The sequence below is a fragment of the Hemibagrus wyckioides genome, linkage group LG29 (assembly GCF_019097595.1).
Source record: "Hemibagrus wyckioides isolate EC202008001 linkage group LG29, SWU_Hwy_1.0, whole genome shotgun sequence".
Taxonomy (NCBI): Eukaryota; Metazoa; Chordata; class Actinopteri; order Siluriformes; family Bagridae; genus Hemibagrus; species Hemibagrus wyckioides.
The window spans coordinates 5,895,703-5,914,320 of NC_080738.1; the positions used below are offsets into that span (position 1 = coordinate 5,895,703).

General features: G+C 38.3%; 1 protein-coding gene across 1 annotated transcript; it reads left to right on the forward strand.

Moving 5' to 3' along the window:
- The first annotated feature begins 7,358 nt into the window (after nt 1-7,358).
- On the forward strand, nt 7,359-9,323 carry LOC131349256 (C-type lectin domain family 4 member E-like). The gene is made up of 4 exons (XM_058384789.1): nt 7,359-7,557; nt 8,551-8,675; nt 8,797-8,903; nt 9,023-9,323. The coding sequence occupies exons 1-4, from the start codon at nt 7,554-7,556 to the stop codon at nt 9,141-9,143; spliced, it is 357 nt and encodes a 118-aa protein (XP_058240772.1). The 5' UTR covers nt 7,359-7,553; the 3' UTR covers nt 9,144-9,323.
- Nucleotides 9,324-18,618: the final 9,295 nt, after the last annotated feature.

Here is an 18,618-nt window from a genome sequence, read left to right on the forward strand (position 1 = left end):
TCTGTAAAATATAACCATTCATTTAAAAAGAAAGGCATCAAAAATCTGTAAAACTGAACTAAATGCATTTGTTTAATGTTTTAAAAAAGAGACGATATGATATCTTTAACTTTAATTCTGCCTAGGCAAGACACAATTACAGATATCTGCAATTGTCATTAAGGACGTGTGACGAGTTGAATATCGTTTTCAGTGATGTCATTGCAGATATCTGTAACTCACTTCTGACTATTCAAAACTGAATTACAGATATCCCTAACTTTCATTGTGACTAGGCAAAACTGAATTACAGATATCCCTAACTTTCATTGTGACTAGGCAAAACTGAATTACAGATATCCCTAACTTTCATTGTGACTAGGCAAAACTGAATTACAGATATCTCTAACTGTCATTTCGACTAGTCAGAATGCAATTACAACTAGTCAAAAATATGTTGTTGATATCTGTAATGTTCATTCCAGATAGTCAGCTTTAGCAATTAAATGTTAAAACAGCTTGCCATACAAGGTTGCTAGTTTGTTCTTTTCAGTATACTAGTGTTTGTTATTCCAAAAATCATGCATAGAGTTTTATGCAGATTAGGGGGTGGGATAAAAGTCCCCATTGGACCACTGCTTCTCAACCTACTGGCCTTCTCTAGCCAATCAGTAAAGTCATGTCACTGACGTGCGACTCTGCCAGTTACGTGAGAAGATTAAATTAATACACTTAAAGCTCCTTATATGTTTGGCTACTGTAGTATTATGTAAAATCTCCTGATATTATGCTAATGAGTATTTTAATGAACTAGATACAGGGGTTGGACAATGAAACTGAAACGCCTGGTTTTAGACCACAATAATTCATTAGTATGGTGTAGGGCCTCCTTTTGAGGCCAATACAGCATCAATTCGTCTTGGGAATGACAGATACAAGTCCTGCACATTGGCCAGAGGAATTTTGAGCCATTCTTCTTGCAGAATAGTGGCCAGGTCACTACGTGATGCTGGTGGAGGAAAACATTTCCTGACTCGCTCCTCCAAAACACCCCAAAGTGGTCAATAATATTTAGATCTGGTGACTGTGCAGGCCATGGGAGATGTTCAACTTCACTTTCATGTTCATCAAACCACTCTGTCACCAGTCTTGCTGTGTGTATTGGTGCATTATCATCCTGATGCACGGCACCGCCTTCAGGATACAGTGTTTGAACCATTGGGTGCACATGGTCCTCCAGAATGGTTCGGTAGTCCTTGGCAGTGACGCGCCCATCTAGCACAAGTATTGGGCCTAGGGAATGCCATGATATTGCAGCCCAAACCATCACTGATCCACCCCCATGCTTCACTCTGGGCATGCAACAGTCTGGGTGGTACGCTTCTTTGGGGCTTCTCCGCACCGTAACTCTCCCGGATGTGGGAAAGACAGTGAAGGTGGACTCATCAGAGAACAATACATGTTTCACATTGTCCACAGCCCAAGATTTTCGCTGTTGGCACCATTGAAACCAAAGTTTGGCATTGGCACGAGTGACCAAAGGTTTGGCTATAGCAGCCCGGCCATGTACACTGACCCTGTGGAGCTCCCGAAGGACGGTTTTGGTGGAAACAGGAGAGTTGAGGTGCACATTTAATTCTGCAGTGAGTTGGACAGCTGTGGTTTTATGTTTTTTGGATACAATCCGGGTTAGCACCCGGACATCCCTTTCAGACAGCTTCCTCTTGCGTCCACAGTTACTCCTGTTGGATGTGGTACATCCTTCTTGGTGGTATGCTGACATTACCCTGGATACCGTGGCTCTTGATACATCACAAAGACTTGCTGTCTTAGTCACAGATGCGCCAGCGAGACGTGCACCAACAGTTTGTCCTCTTTTGAACTCTGATATGTCTCCCATAATGTTGTGTGCATTGCAATATTTTAAGCAAAACTGTGCTATTACTCTGCAAATTAAACCTTCACACTCTGCTCTTACTGGTGGAATGTGCAATCAATGAAGATTGGCCACCAGGCTGGTCAAATTTAGCCATGAAACCGCCAACACTAAACTGGCCAGTGTTTCAGTTTCATTGTCCAACCCCTGTAAGTGTATCAGTATTTTGATTTGCATATATATTAATCTCACTTATCTTAATTTGTGCTTAAGCAGTATAATCATCAGTTATCAGCTAGTGTAGAATAGCATATAAAGAAAAATAGGGACACATAATCACGCTTGAAGAATAAGGTAAAACAAGTAGTTTATTAGGTAAAATAGTTATGTAGGGAACTCAGTAGGTTCATTACAGTGGAAAAAAAAAACAGAGATAAGCAATTATCAGCTTAGTCATCAGCCATGTATGGGGCTTAGGTAGGGCTAGTTGGACAAGTTGGAGAGGTTGGAGGAGTTGGGGAAGCCAGAGGAGCTGGAGGAGTTGAAGTGTGATCAGAGGAATAGTATCAGGAAGGAAACCAAGTGAGATCAGTGACTTCAGGGAAACCATTGGTATCAGGCTCAGTTTGAGTGGAAGCCTCAGCAGTCACAGGAAAGCTATCCAAGTTAAGTTAAGTTAAGTTAAGTTAAGTTAAGTTAAGTTAAGTTAAGTTAAGTTAAGTTAAGTTAAGTTAAGTTAAGTTAAGTTAAGTTACTGCAAGCCTCACAATGCAGCCGCTTGTCAGACAGCATCTCAGGGTGTGACTGAACTCAGATTTTCCCCTGGTTAAAAGATTTTGTATTGGTTGTTCACTCACTTGCTGTGCTGCCCTCCTCTCTCCAGTAGTCGTATCTTCCTTCTGGTCAATTGGCCCATACTGAACATTGTGCAACTGTGACACGACAGACCTGTTGCATGCTACAATAGTCACTCTTCCACAGTCAGAAGCAATCTCTGACCACTACCTTTTCCATTTAAAATGCGTCTTAGACACGAGATGTGCATTTTGTCATGCCACCGTATTAAGCGTACATTTACGTCTGCTACTGCAGAGAGATTTACCAATAGACTCCCAGAATTATCATGCATGATTGGTTCGGCATCTGATCTCACAGAACCTGATCAGGTGAGGAGTCAGTGTTTTGCAACACCCTAGATACTGTAGCGCCACTTAAAAGAAAAACAATAAGAGAAGAAACTAGCACCCTGGTACAATGACCACACATGAATTTTAAAACAGTCAGCTAGGTAACTAGAACGTAAATGGCATCAAACTAAATTGGCAACATTTTTGTTAGCGTGGAAGAAATCCTTCTGAGCTACAAAAATTCACTTTGTACTGCTAGATCAGCATATCTCTCTGCCCTAATCAAAGATAACAAAAACAATCCTAAATTTTTATTTAGTACTGTAGCAAAACTAACTAGGAGTAAAACCACTGTAGAAAAGCACACACCATGAGCTGTAATGACAGCAGGGCAGCAGCAATGACATAATGATTTGTTTTTCAATGGAAAATTGGTAATATTAGGCAAAAAATTTTGACTATTAATTTAAAACCAATTATTTGATAGGTAATCCTGTAAATAATATAACTATTTCTGATCAGAGCTTAGAATGCTTTACTCCTTTTTATCTAATTTCACTAATTTCATCCTCAAAACTTTTAACCTGCATACTGGACCTCTTACCCACGTTTCTTTAAACAGATATTACCAGTAGCTACCGAACCGCTTCTAAAAATGATAAATTCTTCCCTTAGCACTGGCTAGGTGCTTACATTTTTTAAACCCCTGATTAAAATCCAAACTCGACCCCTGTCAGCTGTCCAACTATAGGCCAACATCAAACCTGACCTTCATCTCCAAGATCCTAGAAAAGGCTGTAGCACAGCAGTTATATTCATACCCACATAGGAATAACATTCATGAAATGTATCAGTCAGGATTAAGGCCCCATCATAGCACAGAGACAGCACTGGTTAAAGTGGTAAATGAGCTATTACTGGCCTCTGATCAGGGTTGTGCCTCCTTACTGTTGTTACTCGATCTTAGTGCAGCTTTTGACACCATTGACCACACTATTCTACTTGACAGGCTAGGACATGTTGTTGGTGTTAAAGGAACAGCTCTTTCCTTTCTTTTGTTATCCATTATCAGTTTGTAGTTCTAGATGGTGACTTCTCTATGCATACCAAGGTTATGTTCAGTGTTCCACAAGGTTCTGTCTTAGGCCCACTGCTTTTCTCCTTATATATGCTACCCCTTGGTGCAATTATTCGTAAACATGGTATTAGCTTTCACTGTTATGTCTATGACACAGCTATATGTTTCAGCTAAATCAGATGAGAGAGACCAGCTTATTAAGATTGAAGAATGTGTAAAGGGCATTAGACAGTGAATGCTCTCTAACTTTCTCCTGCTTAACTCTGACAAGACAGATCGTACTAGGACTACATGCTGTCAGCAGTAAGCTTTCTGATTCAGTGTAAATCTGGGGGGTCTTTCTCTTTCATCATGTCCAGCAGTAAACTGAAGCTTCTTGGAGGGGAGGTTGAGATCACCAAGGATTTCCATACAACATTACAATACACTACAGAGTTTAATATACAGAGATGTTCAGTTGAATATTAGTCCTTGTGTGAGTGTGTGGGGGGTGTTATGTCAGGCCGATACAGTATACATTAATAAAATTTTCCATATGCAAATAAGCTAAGACATTTTCAAGAGAATAATGCTGTTTGATCCCTTCATTTACAAGCAGATACACATCAGTGAAACTTTACATATGCAAAGCCAGGAAAATATTTTCATGAGAAGACACTGTTGTTTGGTTTCTTTATGTGCAGGCAAATACAGTATAGGTGAGAGAAAGGCCTGTTCACATAACATACACATCAGTGAAAGTTTGTGGACCTTGTAACCTAAAATAAAGGAGGACAGAATTTTTGTTTTATCCAACTGTATTTACTCAGTGCAACTTCTAACATCCAAGTTAAAGATATAACAACAAACTCAATCGGGTGTAGCTAATCATCATCTCAATGACACACTAAGCCATTTGACTTTCACCTGTGATCAAGTGTGTGTGATGAACTCAGCCTAAGAAGAGCTATTCCTGTTGCATTTCAGTCCGTGGTAGTGCAACAGAAACAAACAATTGTGGGTGGCACGGCCCAAGTTGTGGATTGGCAGAGGTCAGGAGATAGATGCAAAAAAAACGCAAATCCTTTCTCAATCCAGAGAAAATGTTTGGTACAACTGAGACCCCCTCCATGGATCAGGATGGCCCAGAAAACTGGATGGAAAAGCGAGAAGGAAACTAGTCAGAGAGGCTACAAACAGGCCTACTTTGAAGTTTTGACTTTAACCACAACTTTGAAGCAGCTTCAGGAATTTATGACAAAGAGTGATCATTGTGTCTATGTGAAAACAATATCATAAATTCTCCACAAATGCTCATATGGGAGGGTTTCAAGAAAAAAAAACACGGTATGTCTGGCAGAAAGCCAATACAGCTCACCATCCAAATAACACCACTCTTTCAGTAAAGCATAGAGGTGGTAGTATCCTGTTGTGGGGGTATTTCTCTGCAGCAGGCACTAGAGTGGAATAGAAGAAAAAATGGATGGGGCAAAATACTGTCAAATGCTTTAGAAAAACCTGCTGCCCTCTGCCAGGAAGTTGTCAATAGGGAGAAGGTTACCTTCCAACCTGATAATGTTGCCAAAACACAGAAAGATTTACCACAAAGTGGTTGAAGGAGAAAAAGTTGAATGTTCTTGTTCCATGGCCTACTCAGATTATGGACTTAAACACCATTGAAAATCTGTGAAATGACCCGAAGTCTGAAGTCCACCAACAATCACCATCAAATTTAACTGCACTAGAGCAGTTCTGCAAAGAAGAGTGGGCAAATATTGCAAAGTGTAGATGTGAATAGTTGGTAGAGACATATAACAACAGACTGTGTCAGTCTGTAATTAAAGCAAAAGGTGCTTCAACAAACTGATTTTTTTTCAGTTAGATATTATAACTAGCACTGAGTAAATACAGCTGGATAAAACAAAATTGTGTCCTCATTTATTTCAGGTTGCAACACAACAAAATGTGTGTATTTTGAAGGAGGGGTAATTCTTTTCAGTAACCACTGTAACCAGTGGTATCTAAAATGGTTAAGGCTCTGGTTTGTTGCTCAGAAGGATTTGGGTTATTGTCTTATTAGATCAAACAAAAATTCTTCAAAATAATTTCTCCTCACCTTTTCCTATAAATGCGTCTGATGTCATTTTTAATTCACGGTGCATTTTATTTGTTGGTACCTCAAATAGGGGTAGAGTCTTCTGTTACAAAGACCCAGATTTATGGAACAGCTTCTCGGTTTGTGTTCAGGACTAAGATACAACCCCCACCTCCTCTCTCTCTCTCTCTCTCTCTCTCGTGATCCTGACTGGATCCTGATGCTCTTCCTCTGGTTGGATTTCTCATTACTTGTTCACTTAGACTGGCCTCATATTGACCTAAATATGCCTAAATGTACAAGAAACCATGAACATGGCTTTGGAATTAAATTGATAAATAGTTTAGCTATGATAGCTTTAGAACTGCAATCTCGATGTATAGTTTTGCAATCAAGTCAATCTAGATTTTCTGGTTACACAATTGTACTTTTGACTATATAGCACACAGTTGTAGAAGGTACAACTCATAAGGTAGGTACAACTCATAAGGAAGGTACAATTCATAATCTCACTATTGAGTGTATGAGGCCAGGTTCCCTTTTGGGTCAAGTTCCACTCAAGCTTTCTTCCACATGTCATCTCAGGGAGTTTGTACTTGCCATTTTTGCCTCTGGATTGCTCACTATGTTCAGCAGATAATTGAACATCATATCATTCCTTAAGGAAAAATTGCCATTTATTTTTAAAGTGATAAAAGATTTATTTTTGTCATTTCATTTTTCAAAAGCAAAAAAAAAACTTCACTTTACTGTGATACAGAAAAATATACCATTGATTATATTTACTATTCCAATTGATATACTTTAACTTTACCTCATCTATTAGATAGATTGTGTTTATTTTGAATTTATATTTTTCTTAATTTGTAAACTCCCCAGTTTGGGATAATATCTGTTCTTGGACAATGATCTTACACCAGTTAAATTGCAGTTTCATTGAACAGGGTGTGATTTTTTTATGGCTTTTTTTAATGCTTTCAAGTATTATAATCAGTAAATGTGGCACAGTTATGATGCACGTTTTCTTTTACATAATGCAGGATAAAATGAAAAATTAGACATTATTGTTGAAAAAACAAGCATCTACAAGTCCATCATATAGCCACATTACAATTCTTTCTAAGTTTTATTCCTGGCAGTCAATGTATTTTTTCAGTTATAAGAATCAACTCTGCCTGGAAAAGATGTTACACAGTGACTGCAGTGTGTGTGGTGCTGCTGTGTGCTCTCCTGCTGACTGCCATCGCAGTGCTGTGGATCAAACTGAACAACCTGCATACAGAAAACAACCAGCTACAGACCAGTTACAACAACCAGGCTATAGAAAAATACCAGTTACAGACCAGTTACAACAACCTGACAATAGAGAGATACCAGTTACAGAAACAAAAAGATTCATTTCAGAATAAATTGACCAACATGGGTGAGTAAATTGAATCAGGGATTATAAATGATCTGTAGAGGTGAACTGCTCTGAGTCTGACAGCAAAAAACATTCAAATGCATTTTACATGTTGCTTTGTTGTTGTGGTTGTTCATAAGCCTTTTTTGTTGGACAGCGACCCAAATCTAACACAAGCTAATTGGTTAGTTTGCATTTACTTTACATTCCTTTAACAAATTCCTTATCATATAGTTTTACAATTGTGCTTCAAATCATCTAAACTGAACTATTTAATCCATGGCCTGAATCCTTCTCCCACATCACACCACAGAAATTAACACTGACCAGTACATCTGCTTCATGTTTCTACAGATAGATAAAACTAGAGGATCCCAGTCATTAGGGCTGCCAGTTTTACACCGTATTATGCTAGGTTAAGAATGTGAAACACAAGTCTGCTGCTACCATTTCTGGGTAGTGTAAAAACAATCTAAAACAGCATCAGTAAATCCTGAAGTTAATGTAAAAGTAGGTAGTTGCCTCAGTACTAGCTAGTCAGCTTAGCTACTGCTAATGCACTGTATACCTACTTCTCTACTTATATACATTTATAATTTCACATCGGAGTCTCAATATTTGTTCATTAATCTGAATACAAACAATATATACAGTCACCTGTGGACTTGTTCAGATAGTTTAAAAAAAAATATCTAAATATAATATTTACACAATATTCAACATTTACAGTTAACACTTTGTTAACTAAATGTTCAAAATGTATCAGAAATCGTCAAAAAAATCGCATTCAAAAAAGTTTATTATATATATATTATATAGTATTATTTTTTACATGAGAAGAATTAAGATCCAGAAAATATCCATAATGATCCTCTTTCATAGTGAATTTATTTCCTTTATTTAGTTATTTCTCACAGGCAACACAACAGAAGGTTAATTTGGTTCCAGACTTTAAACATTAAATGTATTTTTCATTTTAAAAGGCAAACCAAGTATTCATTTATTCGCTCATAGGATGGATGTTATTTCAGACCAGCCTTTACTACATCTCAACTGAGAAAAAGAACTGGACTGAGAGCAGGAAGGACTGCAGAGACAGAGGAGCAGACCTGGTGATCATAAACAGCAAAGAGGAAGAGGTATATATGCATTATTAAGCATTGACAGCTTCCAAAGACTATGTGTGTCAATTTGGAACCAAGACACTGAGTCCAGTTCACTTCAGGGACTGTGCTAATCAGATTTCTACCACCTCAACAGGCTTTTGTCGAAAAGTTCAACAAGAAGCATGGAAATTATATTGGTCTGAGTGACAGTGATAATGAAGGCATGTATAAATGGGTGGATGGAACATCAATGACCACTGCGTAAGAGATTATAGATTTAAATTTATTGTTATATAACACTGGATTGTACATTATTTACTGGGCTTTTATTCTCTCGCTCAGTGTATCCAAAGCATTAGACTTTTGCTGTGTTTTTTCAGGTACTGGTCAACTGGAAATATTTTTTCAGATTTGGATGACTGTGTTGTAGCTGGACTTAATGGATCTGTTGGATGGTATGACAGACCTTGCACAGAAACGTACTACTGGATCTGTGAATAACTTTCTCTAATATCAACATTAGCCCATCATTAATTACAATTACACATATAACAACTGTAACCATACTATTACATTTTCAAAAAATTCATAGAATAGTAAAAACTCTATATAATCTTTAAAAAAAATTAGAGACATTATCATTAAAAGATTAAAAAAAAGTAAAAGTCATGTTTTACAATGATTGGCACCCATTGAAAATTTTCCGTTTTCAAGTTTTTCCATTTGCTTCTGCATTTGACTGTAAAAAAGTACAACTTTACTTTCTAGAATGATTTTTGCTTTTAAAGATGACCAATGTTTATATTTCTAATATGTACTTTTCTTTTGCTTGTGTTTGCATTCGGTGTTTTAAATGTTGGAGAATTTCACAGCAACATGCAGTACAAAACATCCTTTAGCACTATGCATACATTCTAACTGTGAATAGCTTCATTTAGATACTCATAAGTAAAAGAAATAAGTGACAATAAAGTGCTGTGATTATTTTAATGTATTGTCCTGTAATGTATTTTTTCATATATAACAAACAATAAAATAATTAAAATATTGAATTATTTCATTTGTGTTATTATTTCTGTGTTATTATTGTTTTATGTACAGAAATTTAGGGTCATAAAAAAAAAAAAACAACAAAAAAAAAACAACTAAATAGCTCTGTCATAACAAGAGGGAAAATTCAGTGTTACTGAATCTATATATTTACTGCACTCTAGTGTCTATTCGTTATTTGATATACATTTGTAAGCAGTTAATTAGCGTGAGATGAGACAAAATGCTAACCTGTGATCTGTAATGATCTTTAAAAGGAACATAAATAACATCTTTCTGGGTTTGTTCACTCCATACTTATCAACAAGTAAAACTTCACACACTTAATTCCAGTAATTTTAAGCTCTAGTTAATTTTAGTTTACCTGATAAACGTGTAATCTAGTGTGTGTGTGTTTGTCAAAAATCATCTGCTCTATGTGTGACTTTTGTGTTGATGCCACATGTGTGTGTTGTGTGTGTTTCTGTGCAGGTTCCTGTTTAGGCTACTTGTGTGTTACTAAATACGTGGCTCAGCATGGAGAGCACTCAATGCAGCACACTGACATAGCGGATCACGCCGCTTTATTTGTAAGTAACATCAGTCCCTTACAATTCAATAAGAGTGAGGAGAATAGTGTTTAGAGTGTAGGGTGTAATATGTAAGTCATAGTGTTTAGGTTGTAGGGTGTAATGTGTAGGGTGTAGTGTTTATGGTGTAGGGTGTAATGTGTAGGGTGTAGTGTTTATGGTGTAGGGTGTAATGTGTAGGGCATAGTGTTTAGGGTGTAGGGTGTAATGTGTAGGGTGTAGTGTTTAGGGTGTAGGGTGTAATGTGTAGGGCATAGTGTTTAGGGTGTAGGGTATAATGTGTAGGGTGTAGTGTTTAGGGTGTAGGGTGTAATGTGTAGGGCATAGTGTTTAGGGTGTAGGGTGTAATGTGTAGGGTGTAGTGTTTAGGGTGTAGGGTGTAATGTGTAGGGCATAGTGTTTAGGGTGTAGGGTATAATGTGTAGGGTGTAGTGTTTAGGGTGTAGGGTATAATGTGTAGGGTGTAGTGTTTAGGGTGTAGGGTGTAATGTGTAGGGCATAGTGTTTAGGGTGTAGGGTATAATGTGTAGGGTGTAGTGTTTAGGGTGTAGGGTGTAATGTGTAGGGCATAGTGTTTAGGGTGTAGGGTATAATGTGTAGGGTGTAGTGTTTAGGGTGTAGGGTATAATGTGTAGGGTGTAGTGTTTAGGGTGTAGGGTGTAATGTGTAGGGCATAGTGTTTAGGGTGTAGGGTGTAATGTGTAGGGTGTAGTGTTTATGGTGTAGGGTGTAATGTGTAGGGTGTAGTGTTTATGGTGTAGGGTGTAATGTGTAGGGCATAGTGTTTAGGGTGTAGGGTGTAATGTGTAGGGCGTAGTGTTTAGGGTGTAGGGTGTAATGTGTAGGGCATAGTGTTTAGGGTGTAGGGTATAATGTGTAGGGCATAGTATTTAGGGTGTAGGGTGTAATGTGTAGGGCATAGTATTTAGGGTGTAGGGTGTAATGTTTAGGGCATAGTGTTTAGGGTGTAGGGTGTAATGTGTAGGGCGTAGTGTTTAGGGTGTAGGGTGTAATGTGTAGGGCATAGTGTTTAGGGTGTAGGGTATAATGTGTAGGGCATAGTATTTAGGGTGTAGGGTGTAATGTCTAGGGCATAGTATTTAGGGTGTAGGGTGTAATGTTTAGGGCATAGTGTTTAGGGTGTAGGGTGTAATGTGTAGGGCATAGTGTTTAGGGTGTAGGGTGTAATGTGTAGGGCATAGTGTTTAGGGTGTAGGGTGTAATGTGTAGGGCATAGTATTTAGGGTGTAGGGTGTAATGTGTAGGGCATAGTATTTAGGGTGTAGGGTGTAATGTGTAGGGCATAGTATTTAGGGTGTAGGGTGTAATGTGTAGGGCATAGTATTTAGGGTGTAGGGTGTAATGTGTAGGGCATAGTGTTTAGGGTGTAGGGTGTAATGTGTAGGGCATAGTGTTTAGGGTGTAGGGTGTAATGTGTAGGGCATAGTGTTTAGGGCGTAGGGTGTAATGTGTAGGGCATAGTGTTTAGGGTGTAGGGTATAATGTGTATCGCATAGTCTTTAGGGTGTAGGGTGTAATGTGTAGGGCATAGTCTTTAGGGTGTAGGGTGTAATGTGTAGGGCATAGTGTTTAGGGTGTAGGGTGTAATGTGTAGGGCATAGTCTTTAGGGTGTAGGGTGTAATGTGTAGGGCATAGTGTTTATGGTGTAGGGTGTAATGTGTAGGGCATAGTGTTTATGGTGTATGGTGTAATGTGTAGGGCATAGTGTTTATGGTGTAGGGTGTAATGTGTAGGGCATAGTGTTTAGGGTGTATGGTGTAATGTGTAGGGCATAGTGTTTAGGGTGTATGGTGTAATGTGTAGGGCATAGTGTTTATGGTGTAGGGTGTAATGTGTAGGGCATAGTGTTTAGGGTGTATGGTGTAATGTGTAGGGCATAGTGTTTAGGGTGTAGGGTGTAATGTGTAGGGCATAGTGTTTATGGTGTAGGGTGTAATGTGTAGGGCATAGTATTTAGGGTGTAGGGTGTAATGTGTAGGGCATAGTGTTTAGGGTGTATGGTGTAATGTGTAGGGCATAGTGTTTAGGGTGTATGGTGTAATGTGTAGGGCATAGTGTTTATGGTGTAGGGTGTAATGTGTAGGGCATAGTGTTTAGGGTATAATGTGTAGGGCATAGTGTTTAGGGTGTAGGGTGTAATGTGTAGGGCATAGTGTTTAGGGTGTAGGGTGTAATGTGTAGGGCATAGTGTTTAGGGTGTAGGGTGTAATGTGTAGGGCATAGTGTTTAGGGTGTAGGGTGTAATGTGTAGGGCATAGTGTTTAGGGCGTAGGGTGTAATGTGTAGGGCATAGTGTTTAGGGTGTAGGGTATAATGTGTATCGCATAGTCTTTAGGGTGTAGGGTGTAATGTGTAGGGCATAGTCTTTAGGGTGTAGGGTGTAATGTGTAGGGCATAGTGTTTAGGGTGTAGGGTGTAATGTGTAGGGCATAGTCTTTAGGGTGTAGGGTGTAATGTGTAGGGCATAGTGTTTATGGTGTAGGGTGTAATGTTTAGGGCATAGTGTTTAGGGTGTAGGGTGTAATGTGTAGGGCATAGTCTTTAGGGTGTATGGTGTAATGTGTAGGGCATAGTGTTTAGGGTGTAGGGTGTAATGTGTAGGGCATAGTGTTTAGGGTGTATGGTGTAATGTGTAGGGCATAGTGTTTAGGGTGTAGGGTGTAATGTGTAGGGCATAGTGTTTATGGTGTAGGGTGTAATGTGTAGGGCATAGTATTTAGGGTGTAGGGTGTAATGTGTAGGGCATAGTGTTTAGGGTGTATGGTGTAATGTGTAGGGCATAGTGTTTATGGTGTAGGGTGTAATGTGTAGGGCATAGTGTTTAGGGTGTATGGTGTAATGTGTAGGGCATAGTGTTTAGGGTGTAGGGTGTAATGTGTAGGGCATAGTGTTTATGGTGTAGGGTGTAATGTGTAGGGCATAGTATTTAGGGTGTAGGGTGTAATGTGTAGGGCATAGTGTTTAGGGTGTATGGTGTAATGTGTAGGGCATAGTGTTTAGGGTGTATGGTGTAATGTGTAGGGCATAGTGTTTATGGTGTAGGGTGTAATGTGTAGGGCATAGTGTTTAGGGTATAATGTGTAGGGCATAGTGTTTAGGGTGTAGGGTGTAATGTGTAGGGCATAGTGTTTAGGGTGTAGGGTGTAATGTGTAGGGCATAGTGTTTATGGTGTAGGGTATAAAGTTTAGTGGTTAATGTTTAGGGTTTATTCTTCAGACATTCAGTTTTTTCTTTCACTTGTTTTATCAGAACGAGATTGAGTCACAGAAACAGATTGTAAAAGGTAACAAACTTGAATTCAAGGTAAGAAAACACAAACAAACACATTTGCCAGTTAATAAAAGCTAATAACAGTGCTGGGTAAATACAAAGACTGTATTTTGTCTGTAGGAGGCTGGCTTTTTATAACATAAATCATAATGATAATTTCATTCATTTATTTCATTTAGTTGAGCCATTTGATTGGCTGACTACGTGCTGGAGTCTTTAGGAAACACATGAACTCTCCAGTCCTTAATGTTGAAATTAGCTGTTTAGGGTAAATCTGTGATTAAAAATGGAAAGAATATGACAAACCACAAATCTGTCTAGATACGAAAAGTAAAGAGGGGATTAATCAGATAAGCAACCAACAGTCCCATGTAGTAACATTACCAAATGTGCAATGGTTCAAGAGGTGTCAATATGTGAATACTTATGAGGAATATGTGTGTAGGTGCAACTGTGTTAACCAGTTCAGAGACCCAAAAAACAATTACTGCAGTCGGTTCAGTGTCAATTTCTGGTGCAAAAACAACGGCCCTGAAAAGTAACAGGTAACACACATAGCCACAACTACACACTCAGCTATAACCTCATTAGTAGCTGTGTAGAAGGATTAATACATTTCTGTTTGTGTGTGTGTGTGCATGCAGCCCGAGGTGTACCCTGGTAAATGTTGGGGATTTAGAGGATCTGAAGGGCACATGATCATCTCTCTGCTTTACCCTATAAGAATCACCTATGTTACCCTGCAGCACCTGCCCCGAGTGCTTTCTCCCAGCTACCACATCATGACCACACCCACAGACTTCGTAGTTCATGTGAGTCGACAAAAACACATAAGTACATATTAATTATTGGACATAAAATGTATGAGTCAGTGTTTTCCTCTTGTCTACCTAACAACATGTGACTCAAAATAAGCTTTAGAATGCTTTTTTATAAAGTAGGTTCATATATTGCAATAAGTTTAGTGCACCAATCACAGCTCAATAATAATAATAATAATAATAATAATAATAATAATAATAATAATAATAATGATCATGATATTTTATATTTTATTAAACTCCCTACAGGGACTGGACAGCATGAATAATGAAAGACCAGAATGGAGAACCAATCCAGACCTTCAAACTTCCGGTGAGAAAGAATGATTTTCACAATTACACAAAAGAAATTAGACAATTCTTCATAACAAAAGTGGTAAAATGTGTGAGTGAAGGCAGTAGGGACTCACAGTAAGGTGCACATGATAAAGTGGACTCTGACTTTCAGAACTTCCTGTATGTGTTATACTGTGGCTGGTTGTGTTTTTCAGGACTGTCCCAGTCAGCTGTTTCAGCTGGTGGAGCTGAGGATCCTGAGTAATTGGGGTCACTCTGAATACACCTGTGTTTATCGCTTCAGGCTCCACAGCCAGCCGAGCTGCAAGTGAAAGAGACCAAGAAGGGAAAACGACTCACAAAAAAAAAAGAAATGAAAATACCTTTAAAAAATATATATAAAATATATACAAAAAATAAAAAAATATTATATAATAAATAATTATATTATAATATTAATATTATATTTCTGTAAAGATCCTTTTTGACAATGTCCATTTCTATTAGCACTACATAAATAAAATGTACTTGCAGTGGACATAGAAAATGTAAAAAAGAAAAGAAAAAATTCTCATGGCAGAAAAAAGGCCCAGTCCTTGGTGCAGCAGAAAATGTGCAGGAAGTGATCTCCTGGCTGGTTTGCTTAAACCCAGGCCTCACCTCCATGCTTAAACAGCATGTGAGAAGATTAAAGAAGTATGTAATCTTGCCCGATGTAAACTAATTTAATCTAAAGGTTTGTCATTGACAATTTATCTATATCTACATTTATTTATTATTTTTTAAATTTTTTAATCTATTTTTATACTTGATCTAATTGCTAAACTCTATTTTTATTCTAATTTTTTTATCAATTTTTTTTTATTCTGAGAGGTGAGAGGAAGGGATTGAAACAGGGAGTTACAGTGTAATGAGATTTACATTTCCTTGGCATGTTTGTATTGTATGGGTGTGTTTCAGTGTTTTTAAATCTTAATATTGAAATAGTTTTATTATATTATGTATGTACTGTATATACACTATAATGCCAAGTTTTGGGATGTCTGCCTTTACGTGCACATGAACTTTAATGGCATCGCATAGGGTTAAATATGGAGTTGGCCCAACCTTTGCAGCTATAACAGCTTCACCTCTTCTGTGAAGGCTTTCCACAGTGTGTTTATTTGAATTTTTATGGGAACCATTCCTCTAGAAGGGCATTTGTGGATGTTGCATGTTGGACTAGAAGGCCTGGCTCAGAGTCTCTGTTATAATTCATCCAAAAGGTGTTCCGTTGGGTTGAGGTCAGGACTCAAATTCCTGCACACATCAAACTCACTCATCCATGTCTTTATGGACCTTGCTTTGTACACTGGTGTGTTGGAACAGGAAGGGGCCATCCCCAAACTGTTCCCACAGTTTGGAGAATGAAATTGTCTGATATTGTATGCTGAAGCATTCCTTTCACTGAAACTAAGAAGCCGAGCCCAACCCCTAAAAAACAACCCCATAACATAATTCCCCTCCTCCAAACTTTACACAATGCTGTCAGGGAAGTACCGTTCACCTGCCAACTGCCAAACCCAGACTGGTCCATCAGATTGCCTGAAAGAGAAGCATGATTCTTCACTCCAGAGAATACGTCTCCACTGCTCTAGAGTCCAGTGAAGGAGTATTTAACACCACTGCATCTGATGCTTTGCATTGCACTTGGTGATGTATGGCTTGAATGCAGCTTCTCAGCCATGAAAACTGATTCCATGAAGCTCTTTATGCACTGTTCTTGAGCTAATCTGAAGTTCACACAAAGTTTGGAGGTCTGTAGCTATTGACTCTGCAGATAGTTGGCAAATTTTGCGCACTGTGCACTGACCACCTCTGTGAAGTGGTCTAACACTTTATGGCCGAGTTGCTGTTGTTCCCAATTGCTTCCACTTGGTTATAATACCACTAACAGTTGACCATTGAATATTTAGTAGTGAGGAAATTTCACATATGGCAACCTATCAAGGTACCATGGTTTAATTCACTGAGCTCCTGAGAGCGACCCATTATTTCACGAATATGAATATTTATATTTATATTGTGCTGTTACACTTACAGGAGTTCATCAGTAAATATATGGTGGTACTCAGGCCTGGAAGGGTCTGTTCTAGTGAAACAATCTGTAATTTTCTTCACAAAAAAATTGTGTACTTTTTAACCACAAAAACTCATCTAGCACTAGCTCTGGGATGAGTGTCCGCGACACTACGTACTACGCAATCACGTCGGAAGGTCACGCGTGACATAGGTGGAGCTACAGACCCAGTGTTTACTAGTGTCAAGAAGGAGGACTGTGCCAAAGTTGTTGCATGTGGAATGGCACAAACTTATTTTTGTTATTAAAGAGTGTTTGATTTATTTCCACTTCCTTGGTCTTTGCATGTTCGCTTTGTAAACACTGGGTCTGTAGTTCTGCCTATGTCACGTGTGACCTCTTGACGTGATTATGTAGTACGTAGCATCGCATAGCTAGTGCTAGACCAGCTTTTTTGGGTAAAAAGTGTGCGTCGGCGATGCTACGTAATACATAATAAGGTCAAAACGTCATGCATGACGTAGGCGGGCACCACAGTTCTCCACTACATGGAGAAAAATCCTGAAATGTTTTCTTCAAAAAACATAATTTCTTTATGACTGAAAAATGAAAGAAATTAACAGCTTGGATGACAGGAGGGTGAGTAAATTATTTCAAAATTTTTGTTCTGAAAGTGAACTCTTTTAATAAAGGAATGGACAAATGTAAAAAGCTGAAAACTTTTTCCTTTGTTTGTTTTTTGGAACATTCAGAAGTCATCCATTTACTTTCAGATATTGAGCTGTGTGAAATAACAATTTTTAGTTTCATTATAAATGAGTGGTCTGGATAAGGACGTCTGCCAAATTTTGTAAATGTAAATCTAGCCACTTCATAGCAGTTACAGTCTACAAGACCTGTTTTTCTTTTGGAGATGCTCTGAGCCATTCATCTAGCCATTACAATTTGGCCAAAATTCTTGGAAATTTGGAAATTTTTGGAAAAATTTGGGGATTTTCTGCCATTCTTCTCTTTAGAACCTCTCCATGCATATCGTCAGTGGTCGACCATTTCAAGTCTCCCCGGAAATATTTGACTGGGATCAAGACTGGAGTCTGCCTGGGCAAATCAAGCACATTCACAAAGTTGTCCTCAAGCCCCTCTTGCATTGTTCTTGATCACTGCTCTTAACAAAGATCTTCTCTGCCTGTTCAACTATTTCAGCTGTGCAGCCAGCTCTAGGAACATTCCTGGTTTTTACAGACTTATGGAGGCCACTGTGCTCTTGGGAACCTTCATCTAAAATGGAGCTGGACTCCAGTCAGAGTCTAAAAGATGATCCAGAGAAGTAGGATGCACCTGAGCTAAATTTGAAATATCATAGCAAAGTTTTTTTGCAAAGTTATCACAAGTCTATATATTTTTTTTTTGCTTTATTATTATGGTATAGTTTGAAAACAGATGTGGAAAAAACAAAATGTTTCAACTTAACAAAATATTTTCTTTTGGGTGTGTGTGTGTGTATGTGTGTGTGAGAGATTGTGCCAGGGTGTCTCCCCCCATGTGGCCTGATTCTTCTGGGCTGGGTTCCACGTATGGTGTGAATATGGAAAAATATAAATTTAAATAATACACACAAACACACACACACACACACACACACAAACAAGGTGAGAAGGTTTGGATTGAAAAGAGAACAGGCTTACTTAGCTTGACATGAATAAAACAGAAAGAAGCAAATATCAGAATACTATAAAATGGTGGAAAAGCAAGAACATGACTTCACTCCAGGTAAAAAAAAAAAATCATTTAGATAGATATTGTTTTTGTTCATTTATCTGAAATACAGTAACAACGATGTACAATGTTTCAAACATTTCAATGAAAATCTTTTCTAAAGAAGCAACTGACACATATTAGTTATATTTG

Coding starts and splice junctions, on each gene's coding strand:
- LOC131349256 (XM_058384789.1), top strand. Junction 8,676..8,796: donor TAAACAGCAAAGAGGAAGAG/GTATATATGCAT, acceptor CCACCTCAACAG/GCTTTTGTCGAAAAGTTCAA. Junction 8,904..9,022: donor GGAACATCAATGACCACTGC/GTAAGAGATTAT, acceptor GTGTTTTTTCAG/GTACTGGTCAACTGGAAATA.